Source organism: Protomyctophum bolini (genome assembly GCF_963924005.1).
Source record: "Protomyctophum bolini genome assembly, chromosome: 19".
NCBI classification, from domain to species: domain Eukaryota; kingdom Metazoa; phylum Chordata; class Actinopteri; order Myctophiformes; family Myctophidae; genus Protomyctophum; species Protomyctophum bolini.
In genome coordinates, this window is record NC_137880.1 from 38,151,975 (window position 1) to 38,164,474 (window position 12,500).

Here is a 12,500-nt window from a genome sequence, read left to right on the forward strand (position 1 = left end):
GTCGTTTCATTCAGCGTCAGCGGTTTGTCTTAATTTTAAGTAAGATTAAAAAAGATAATCCCTATAGAGCGGGATTATCAAAACAATGGAACGTCGTTCTGAATGACTTTGCTTTAGGCTGAGGATTAAGCTTCGTTCCCACGAGGGTTTGAATGATGACATCACTGTAGAGTCAATGGCATCTCTAATGATGACATAACCGTAGAGTCAATGACATCATCTCTAATGATGACATAACCGTAGAGTCAATGGCATCTCTAATGATTACATAACCGTAGAGTCAATGGCATCTATAATGATGACATAACCGTAGAGTCAATGGCATCTCTAATGATGACATAACCGTAGAGTCAATGGCATCTCTAATGATGACATAACCGTAGAGTCAATGGCATCTCTAATGATGACATAACTGTAGAGTCAATGGCATCTCTTAATGATTACATAACCGTAGAGTCAATGGCATCTCTAATGATGACATAACCGTAGAGTCAATGGCATCTCTAATGATGACATAACCGTAGAGTCAATGACATCATCTCTAATGATGACATAACCGTAGAGTCAATGGCATCTATAATGATGACATAACCGTAGAGTCAATGGCATCTCTAATGATGACATAACCGTAGAGTCAATGGCATCTCTAATGATGACATAACCGTAGAGTCAATGGCATCTCTAATGATGACATAACCGTAGAGTCAATGGCATCTCTAATGATGACATAACTGTAGAGTCAATGGCATCTCTTAATGATTACATAACCGTAGAGTCAATGGCATCTCTAATGATGACATAACTGTAGAGTCAATGGCATCTCTTAATGATTACATAACCGTAGAGTCAATGGCATCTCTAATGATGACATAACCGTAGAGTCAATGGCATCTCTAATGATGACATAACCGTAGAGTCAATGGCATCTCTAATGATTACATAACCGTAGAGTCAATGGCATCTCTAATGATGACATAACCGTAGAGTCAATGGCATCTCTAATGATGACATAACCGTAGAGTCAATGGCATCTCTTAATGATTACATAACCGTAGAGTCAATGGCATCTCTAATGATGACATAACCGTAGAGTCAATGGCATCTCTAATGATGACATAACTGTAGAGTCAATGGCATCTCTTAATGATTACATAACCGTAGAGTCAATGGCATCTCTAATGATGACATAACCGTAGAGTCAATGGCATCTCTAATGATGACATAACCGTAGAGTCAATGGCATCTCTAATGATGACATAACCGTAGAGTCAATGGCATCTCTAATGATTACATAACCGTAGAGTCAATGGCATCTCTAATGATGACATAACCGTAGAGTCAATGGCATCTATAATGATTACATAACCGTAGAGTCAATGGCATCTCTAATGATGACATAACTGTAGAGTCAATGGCATCTCTTAATGATTACATAACCGTAGAGTCAATGGCATCTCTAATGATGACATAACCGTAGAGTCAATGGCATCTCTAATGATGACATAACCGTAGAGTCAATGGCATCTCTAATGATGACATAACCGTAGAGTCAATGGCATCTCTAATGATTACATAACCGTAGAGTCAATGGCATCTCTAATGATGACATAACCGTAGAGTCAATGGCATCTATAATGATTACATAACCGTAGAGTCAATGGCATCTCTAATGATGACATAACTGTAGAGTCAATGGCATCTCTTAATGATTACATAACCGTAGAGTCAATGGCATCTCTAATGATGACATAACCGTAGAGTCAATGGCATCTCTAATGATGACATAACCGTAGAGTCAATGGCATCTCTAATGATGACATAACCGTAGAGTCAATGGCATCTCTAATGATGACATAACCGTAGAGTCAATGGCATCTATAATGATTACATAACCGTAGAGTCAATGGCATCTCTAATGATGACATAACTGTAGAGTCAATGGCATCTCTTAATGATTACATAACCGTAGAGTCAATGGCATCTCTAATGATGACATAACCGTAGAGTCAATGGCATCTCTAATGATGACATAACCGTAGAGTCAATGGCATCTCTAATGATGACATAACCGTAGAGTCAATGGCATCTCTAATGATGACATAACTGTAGAGTCAATGGCATCTCTTAATGATGACATAACGGTAGAGTCAATGGCATCTCTAATGATGACATAACTGTAGAGTCAATGGCATCTCTAATGATTACATAACCGTAGAGTCAATGGCATCTCTAATGATGACATAACCGTAGAGTCAATGGCATCATGCTAATGATGACATAACCGTAGAGTCAATGGCATCTCTAATGATGACATAACCGTAGAGTCAATGGCATCTCTAATGATGACATAACCGTAGAGTCAATGGCATCTCTAATGATGACATAACCGTAGAGTCAATGGCATCTATAATGATGACATAACCATAGAGTCAATGACATCATCTCTAATGATGACATAACTGTAGAGTCAATGGCATCTCTAATGATGACATAACTGTAGAGTCAATGGCATCTCTAATGACATAACCGTAGAGTCAATGGCATCTCTAATGATGACATAACCGTAGAGTCAATGGCATCTCTAATGATGACATAACCGTAGAGTCAATGGCATCTCTAATGATGACATAACCGTAGAGTCAATGGCATCTCTAATGATGACATAACCGTAGAGTCAATGGCATCTCTAATGATGACATAACCGTAGAGTCAATGGCATCTCTAATGATGACATAACCGTAGAGTCAATGGCATCTCTAATGATGACATAACCGTAGAGTCAATGGCATCTCTAATGATTACATAACCGTAGAGTCAATGACATCATCTCTAATGATGACATAACTGTAGAGTCAATGGCATCTCTAATGATTACATAACCGTAGAGTCAATGGCATCTCTAATGATGACATAACCGTAGAGTCAATGGCATCTCTAATGATGACATAACCGTAGAGTCAATGGCATCTCTAATGATGACATAACCGTAGAGTCAATGGCATCTCTAATGATGACATAACCGTAGAGTCAATGGCATCTCTAATGATTACATAACCGTAGAGTCAATGGCATCTATAATGATGACATAACCATAGAGTCAATGACATCATCTCTAATGATGACATAACTGTAGAGTCAATGGCATCTCTAATGATGACATAACCGTAGAGTCAATGGCATCTCTAATGATGACATAACTGTAGAGTCAATGGCATCTCTAATGATGACATAACCGTAGAGTCAATGGCATCTCTAATGATGACATAACCGTAGAGTCAATGGCATCATGCTAATGATGACATAACCGTAGAGTCAATGGCATCTCTAATGATGACATAACCGTAGAGTCAATGGCATCTCTAATGATGACATAACTGTAGAGTCAATGGCATCATGCTAATGATGACATAACTGTAGAGTCAATGGCATCTCTAATGATGACATAACCGTAGAGTCAATGGCATCTCTAATGATGACATAACCGTAGAGTCAATGGCATCTCTAATGATGACATAACTGTAGAGTCAATGGCATCTCTAATGATGACATAACCGTAGAGTCAATGGCATCTCTAATGATGACATAACCGTAGAGTCAATGGCATCTCTAATGATGACATAACCGTAGAGTCAATGGCATCCCTAATGATGACATAACTGTAGAGTCAATGGCATCTCTAATGATTACATAACCGTAGAGTCAATGGACAATGTACAATAGTGACTATTACTGCTATTCTTGTGTTTATTCTATATAAACTTTGTTCCCTCTTTCTCCTCACCAGTGCCAGCTCTCCCAGGCTCTGAATGGTGTCTCCGACAAAGCCAAGGATGCCAAGGAGTTCCTGGTCCAACTGAAGAACATGCTGCAGCAGATACAGGTGAGCACCACTCAGTTCAACCACTCCTACAACCAGCAATGTGTGTGTCCGTCTATGTGTGCCTGTGACGTTAATGAGCACGAGAATACCAGTAGGGGCGCTGTTGTGCCAGAAACAGAGAGAGAGTGCTGCAGTTGCCTGCTAATGAGAGAGAGAGAGAGAGAGAGAGAGAGAGAGAGAGAGGGGTTCACTTCTTTTAATCTCAAAAGCTAACTTGAAGTGTGTGTGCGTGTGTGCGTGCGTGCGTCTGTGCCCTGCTGCAGGAGAATGGCGTGGAGTTGGAGGCGTGTCTGGTCGCCCAGTGTGACTCCCTGATTGAAGCGCTGACCAGACAGAAAGCCAAGATCCTCACCAAGGTCACCAAGGAGAAGGAATACAAGCAGAAGGTGAGCTCATGAATACAAGCAGAAGGTGAGCTCATGAAGGAATACAAGCAGAAGGTGAGCTCATGAATACAAGCAGAAGGTGAGCTCATGAATACAAGCAGAAGGTGAGCTCAAGAATACAAGCAGAAGGTGAGCTCATGAATACAAGCAGAAGGTGAGCTCATGAATACAAGCAGAAGGTGAGCTCATGAATACAAGCAGAAGGTGAGCTCATGAAGGAATACAAGCAGAAGGTGAGCTCATGAATACAAGCAGAAGGTGAGCTCATGAAGGAATACAAGCAGAAGGTGAGCTCATGAATACAAGCAGAAGGTGAGCTCATGAATACAAGCAGAAGGTGAGCTCATGAATACAAGCAGAAGGTGAGCTCATGAATACAAGCAGAAGGTGAGCTCATGAAGGAATACAAGCAGAAGGTGAGCTCATGAATACAAGCAGAAGGTGAGCTCATGAATACAAGCAGAAGGTGAGCTCAGGAATACAAGCAGAAGGTGAGCTCATGAATACAAGCAGAAGGTGAGCTCATGCAATTTGTAGGATTTTCTTTCAGGTGTCTTGAATTAGAAGTAGGAACCCCCCCCCCCCCCCCCCCCCTGTCAGGTGTAAAGGAGCAACTTGGACACTCAGGCATGAAGGAAGCATGAGTTCAAGTCCGTTCCTCTCCCCAGGTTGGCGGAGGGTGTGTAGAGCCCAGGGTCACTATTAGATAATTGACACAGGGGTGAAAAATGGGTTACAAAATCGTGGGATAAAAAAAGATATTAGTAAAAAAAAGAAGTAGGAACTTCTAGACAGTTTGTCTTGTGTCTGTGTTTAATGGCCACTCAAGCCCATAAACATTTTTGTTTGATGGGGGGGAGGGGGGGGGGCAGAACACATCCATCAAAGCTGTGTTCAGACACAAGTCAGGTGTCAGACACAAGGCAAGGTGTCAGACACAAGGCAGGTGTCAGACACAAGTCAGGTGTCAGACACAAGTCAGGTGTTCAGACACAAGGCAGGTGTCAGACACAAGTCAGGTGTCAGACACAAGTCAGGTGTCAGACACAAGGCAGGTGTTCAGACACAAGGCAGGTGTCAGACACAAGGCAGGTGTCAGACACAAGTCAGGTGTCAGACACAAGGCAAGGTGTCAGACACAAGGCAGGTGTCTTGAATGCAGCCCAGTAAGGGCATATGTCGACCCCACCCGCTCACCTCCGCCCCACCCCCTCCTAGGTGCTGCGGCCATCTTGGAAACCAAACACAATATAAACAAAGGGAGAAGGGTTTGGGCCGAGAAAGGCCCTTATTGTTTAGGAAGCAGCGCTAGCGTGCGTGTGTGTGTGTGTGCGTGCGTGCGTGGGGGGGGGGACATTAGGACACCATTTCTCATGTCACTGCGGTGTAAACGAATCGTCTCTCACTATCGCCGCTCGACACCGAAGTTACACGGCTGCCGCTCGACGGATACTACGTTCTACTTCTGCAGCTCTCGCTATATCTCTCTAATCTCCATCTTCTTTCTGTTCATCACTTCGTACACGTGTTTATCAAGCTGTTTATCTGTCTCTCTCTCTCTCTCTCTCTCTCTCTCTCCCACCACTATACTGAATCTATACTCAGCATGTTGCTGAGCTTTAAAAAGAAAAAGAAAAAAACAATTCTCTCTCCCAGTCAGACAATCATTCTTCCAAAGCGCCGCCCTCTATACAAGCGTCTATCGCGCTTTCCATCTCTGCCAGCCTAGCTGGCTCTCTCTCTCTAGCTACTAGCCCATTTTGCGCGGGAACCCCTTTTGGCGTTATAGCATCACGTTATGCTTTAGCTATTGAAAAAATATCAGATCTACAAGCTCATAGCGCGCCACCGAGTGGCGCGCTACGAGCTTGTAGGTCTTGTAGGTAAGAACGACTGACATATAGAAACATAGCTTTTTCCAGAAAACTGTCAGGATTGTAGAAGAACATTTTTAGAATCTGATCTCAGGTCAGAATGGAAAACTGTCAGGATGTAGAAGAACATTTTTCAGAATCTGATCTCAGGTCAGAATGGAAAACTGTCAGGATGTATAAAGACATTTTTAGAATCTGATCTCAGGTCAGAATGGGCTATAGGTCTGTCCTTATCTGTGTGCCTGGGAGGGAGGGAGGGGGGAGCCCCCATGAGCTCACATGGCTGTCTGCCCACGTGCTGCTGCCTGCCTGCCAGCCAGCCGACCCACTGACCGTCTGCTTGGTGGTATGGGGGTGGGGTGGTGGAGCTGGACTCAGGCCCAGAGGACAGCTGTTCTGTTGTCATTAAAGGCATGAAGCAGGATTACTGTATATTCTCGGCCTGGAGATATTGGAGGAGGGGGGGAGGGAGGGAGGGACCAGGTGTAGAGAGCGTGCACGGTTCCAGGGGACGTGCACACACATAGACATCAACATTTTTTTTTATATATCACTCATTCTTGAGATGAGGGACAAAAGTGGAAAAAACATGTCCCACACATAAGAGCCTTATTTTATGTAAAAAATAAATTAATTCATAAAAATAAAAGCACTTGCAAAGTTAAGTGTAATACAGTTGTGTATTATTATGCCCTTAATTTCATTATAATTGTTTTCATATTCCATCTGAATTAGTTAAAAGCAGGCCCTGTACCCAAAAAGGCCTGTATTTAGCCTGTCCCCAGCAAGTGGCCACAATTTCAAACTGCCAAAAAAGTGTCTAATACTGTCACAATCACATAAATATACATACTAAATTAAAGTAGATTGTCAACAACATAGCAAATAATATACACAGTTAATTTTAATTTATATTTTCTATTAAATATCTCATATCAAATGTTCGTCCCACGTCTCCGTCAACTCCGTCAGGTTTTTTTAAAAGTCTTAAATTAATCAGAAAATATTGTCGACAGATTTAGCCTGAAGACTCCTTTTCCAAGTCCCATTTATATTTGTTGCAACAGTGGAGTACCTGGTCTGACAAGCATTCAATTGTTTGATATTTTAAACAAACAATGTTGATAACAATGTGGTCACAGCTTTTACATGTCAACTCCGTCAGGACATTATTATGATCTTTGTTAAGAATTCCAAAATAATGTTTATTATTTTAGTTTAGGGGTTAGGTTTAGCTAACAAAATTAAGCAAAAACAAAATGGCTACATTGTACTAAAGAGGGTTAAGATGAAAACAAATGCCATTTTGTCAACTCCGTCAGACGTCAACTCCGTCAGATTTTGTGTCTGACGGAGTTGACGTGTATCTGACGGAGTTGACAAAAGTGTTCCTAAAACAATAAAATTATTGTTTTTGAATAATGGGCAGTATTCTAATTTGGCACACAGTTAGAGCATGCCTTAAGGCAGTGTTTCCCAACCTTTTTTGTCCCAGGGAACACTTTTCATAGCCCTAAAATCTCGGGGAACACCTAGGGGGGGGGGGGGTGTATATATATATATATATATATATACATATATATATATATTAAATATATATATATATTAAATATATATATATATATTAAATATATATATATTAAATATATAGTAAAACGTAAAAGTAAATATACTTTTAAAAACACACATGACAGCACTCATCAAATAACTTCAAAGAGAAAGAAAAGGACAGAGACAGAGCCTCAGTTTCAAAAAAATTGCTCATATGAATGCCACCTAATCCTTTTCCTTTCTTTATTATGAGCCAACTTGTGAATGCTGCATGCTTTTATTGTGAAGGGTCTCAGTTCTCACAGCCTGCTTATTTCCACATGCTGAAAATAGCTGATCGACAAGCTCACAACGCGTTGCGTCCGCAACGCGCTGTGAGCTTGTAGATCAGCCATTTTCAGCATGCAAGCATAACACGTGTACGACGAAGAATAAATCAGGCATCGCTGCGCTTCTGTGAAGGGAGGGAGATATATTTTGTTGGCCGAACGAGGCGATCATGTTTGGACATCTATGGAAAGCTATTTTGGACAGCTATTTTTCGTGGCACATTATGTTTAATCACAACAACGTCACGTTTACTTTACCTCCTCAGTGTTTGGGTCGGGACTGTGTGTGTCTGCCGTCTACGTGCATATGCACTCTGCGCGCTCCAGTCTTTCTGGAGGGAGCGAAATGTAGCGTCTTCTGCATGCATCTAAGCATTAACATTTCAATGGCCGAGGGTCGTTAGAGTCTATTGTTCCGTGTTGTAGTTATCGCATGTCTAATGGTTAGACGTGTGACAACAACGACGCAACAATAGGAAGCCTGCAGCTCAATAGCTTTTGCTTTCGGGGGAGGGATAGTGTTAATTTAGTTAAAATCAGGCGGAACACTTGGAGACATCAAGAGGAGCACCATAGCTCCCCGTAGCACAGGTTGGGAAACACTGCCTTAAGGAACATTTTTGGCTATGGGGCCATCACAGATTTGTCTCGTGGTGACCATGGCAGCCATATTACAAAAGAGCCGCCACCTGATGTTATTTTACAATAACTCAAGTTCTACACCACCTAGGATCTTGATTCTGGTGACTAAGACCTCATTTTCAAGGATGTGGGATACAGTGGTACAATTTAGACTTTCCCTGTGACCATGGCAGCCATTTTTCAAAATGGCCGCCACCTGCTGTTATTTTACAATAACTCAAGTTCTACACCACCTAGGATCTTGATTCTGGTGACTAATCATACATTTTCAAGGATGTGGGGTACATTGGTAATATTTAGATTTGTCCTGTGACCATAGCAGCCATTTTTTTTTCCAAAATGGCCGCCACCTGCTGTTATTTTACAATAACTCAAGTTTTAGACCACCTAGGATCTTGATTTTGGCGACTAATCATACATTTTAAAAGATGAGAAATACAGTGGTACTATTTAGATTTGTCCTGTGACCATGGCAGCCATTGTTTTTCAAAATGACCACCAACCTGCTGTTATTTTACCAATAACTCAAGTTTTAGACCACCAAGGATCTTGATTCTGGCGACTAATCATTACATTTTCAAGGATGAACTTTCTCTGGGAGAGGTAAGGGCTTATTTCAGGTGCAGGTTGAGTTTCTACTGACAGGACATTAAAAGGAGGTGGGCTTTCTGGCCTTTGACTTGCCCCTTTCAGGTACAGATGCACAGTTTGACTTCACTGGCCACTGCAGGGAACTGTGGGGGAGAAACTTTGGTCTCTTGACACCCCGATTAGGTTCAGGGTTTTTTTTGGTGGAGACTTGCCTTTCATGACATCTTTGCTGCAGCAGTTGATCTCCTTACTGCCAGTGGTGGCACACTCTGGGTCTCTGGGGCATTGTATCTTGGTGGCCTCCTGCCAGTGTTTCTCCATCCTTCTCCTGAGCTCTGTGTTCTGGGGCTCTGTTATAGTCAACTTACATTGTCTTGGCTGGAGATTGCTTTCCTGCAGGGTCCAGCCCAGTCTTGTGCAGATGGCTGCTGGCCCACCTGGAGGCCCCAACCTCACTTCTTCGGTTGGTGTGATTAGGTGGGGTGGTCTTCCCCAATCAGGATGAGGGGTTTGACCCTTTCAAACGGCAGTCTGGCCAAGTGTCTGTATTTAGTTGTGAGTTTAGATACAGGATACGATTGCTCACCCAGCCCCAGGTGACATGAGGTGAAGGCTCCTTTGATTTGGTAACATTGCTTTGGTTGACATGCTGGGGACACAGAGAAAGACACTGATGCCTTCAGTGTCTGCACATCCTGCCTGATGGTCCTGAAGCCAAATCTTCTGTCTTCAGTCTTTCCCTCACTGTTCACTGCTCACTGTTCACCTCACCGAATTTAGCCCAAGGAGTTTGACCCCTAGTTTGGCCATAGACCCCCTAGTTTGGCCATAGCCACTTGCCCAAAGGTGCCGACATGTGGCTATGGCCGTTTTTAGCCAACGTAGTGTTTTTTGTGCAAAACTAATGCTTGGAATGGATCCAGAATCATGAAAAGCCCCTAGTTTGACATGCCACATGCTACTTAAAGCATAATGAAATTTAGAACATTTAGCCTTATATTGGTTGTTGATGGTACCCAACTTTCAGCAGCTGTCAAACATGCCCCTAGGGTGGTCAAATAGAAACCAATGTGGGATATGTTAGTAGACACCTTTACAAACATTGGTGAAGAAAATTCTTGGTAAGAAATGTATTCACAGATTTTATATTATTCTGATAATATTCCCTGAGTAAATTGGTAAAATAATAGCAGGTCCACCATTTTTGAAAATGTCTACCATCCATGGTCACAGGATAAATCTAAATAGTACAACTGTATTCCTCACCCTTGAAAATGTATGATTAGTCACCAGAATCAAGATCCTAGGTGGTGTAGAACTTGAGTTATTGGGAAATAACAGAAAGTTGGCGGCCATTTTGAAAAATGTCTACCATGGTCACAGGACAAATCTAAATAGTACCAATGTATCCCACATCCTTGAAAATGTATGATTAGTCACCAGAATCAAGATCCTAGGTGGTGTAGAACTTGAGTTATTGGGAAATAACAGAAAGTTGGCGGCCATTTTGAAAAATGGCTGCCATGTTCACAGGGCAAATCTAAATAGTACCACTGTATTCCTCATCCTTGAAAATGTGGGATTAGTCACCAGAATCAAGATCCTAGGTGGTCTAGAACCTAAATCAGTTAAACTTGTCAACTCCGTCAGATGTTCGTCAACTCCGTCAGACGTTCGTCCCGTGATGTTTTTGTTAATTTCCAAAGAAATAGAAAATTTGCTGTCAAATCTTTTGTGCTTATGTATTGAAACACCAACTGAAATGATACGTAATGATGATTTTTTTTTTTTTTTACATGGTTTTCATGTTATAATATTGAAAATAAAGGTTGAAATGACGGTTTTGAGAAATTGGATATTTCATAATAGTGTGATATTGGAACAAAATAATATTAAAAGATTTGTATTACTTAACTTGATTACTGAAAGCCATTATAAGATAACTGAGGACTTTATATTATTGTTGAAATGATAAAATTCAATTAAAAGGGATTTTAGTGTGTCTGACGGAGTTGACATGAATCAGGTATTAAGTGCATAAATGTCCCATTTTAGAAAGAAATGTTACGCGAAAAACCTGTTCCTTCTCAAGATTGGTAGTTGAGACCTGTGTCTACAAATACATCTATTTGATTTGAATGTATCTTAAAAAAAAAAAAAATCCAGTTTGAAAAAGGTTTTGTCCCTTATCTCAAGAATGGGTGACATATATTTTATCCCACGATTTTGTAACCCATTTTTCACCACCTGTGTCAATCATCTACTGTGATCCTGGGCTCTACACACCCTCCGCCAACCTGGGGAGAGCAACGGACTTGAACTCATGCTTCCTTCATGCCTGAGTGTCCAAGTTGCTCCTTTACACCTGACAGGGGGGGGGTTTCCCTGGTTGGACGTCGTAGCGCGTGGAAGGAACACGTTATTGCAACCAGTTCCTTTCCCCTCCATCAGGCGCCCCAGCTGGCCAGGGGGAGGCAGTTTAGAGACCAGGATTACTGCATGTTTTTGTGAGGGTATACCTACCCTGCCCCCTTTTACCCGTCTGTAAAACAACTGCCCCTTTTACCCGTCTGTAAAACAACTGCCCTCTCCTCCAGACCAACGAATGCAGCGTTTACTGATGGTGAAAGAAATGCAAATGCCTCTCCTCTCCTTTCCATGCCGTACCGTATCGGAAAGCAGCATTCAGGAGAATTGCTTTTTTTCCCGAAGTCTCCTGAACTTCAATGCGGCTTTTTTGCGTAGATGTAATTTGTTCAGAAATCCATGTCGTACACACAACACACCGCATCTCCACGATAGATTTTCTCTATTTTTGCACCGTTTTGCCACACTCTGGTCACACACTATGAAGACTGTTGGGATGGTATAGATAGACTAGGTAGAACTGGCAGATTTATGACACTGAGCACAGTGAGTCTAGAGATTTCTTTTCATTGTCATATTATGGTCCTTTCTTTTTTACTGGATTGGTGTTACAGAGCAGTGACTCACCACCAGAGCTCAGGGTCCCAGTGAGTAATGTGTGGGTGATGAATTCAGGCTGTCAATGACAGCCTGAATTTATCATATTTTTAATATGAATTTATTCATGACAGCCTGTCATACAGTTGTCTTTAGAGTTACATTGAGAACTTTGTGAGAGTGCACGCCTGCACCGTGCACGCCTGCACCGTGCACGCCTGCACCGTGCATGCTTGCACAGTCCAGACTGAATCTAGATCTCCACTCACTGTGTCTCTAGTTG

At 41.9% G+C, this 12,500-nt stretch overlaps 1 protein-coding gene across 1 annotated transcript in view; it reads left to right on the forward strand.

Moving 5' to 3' along the window:
* The window catches only part of trim67 (tripartite motif containing 67), a gene marked incomplete at both ends in the record, with an annotated part of 62,760 nt that overhangs the window by 27,324 nt on the left and 22,936 nt on the right, over positions 1–12,500 (forward strand). Inside the window, 2 exons of the mRNA XM_080791015.1 lie at positions 3,785–3,880; positions 4,144–4,266. Of these exons, the coding sequence (XP_080647141.1) occupies positions 3,785–3,880; positions 4,144–4,266 (219 nt within the window). The remainder of the gene's footprint in view (positions 1–3,784; positions 3,881–4,143; positions 4,267–12,500) is intronic.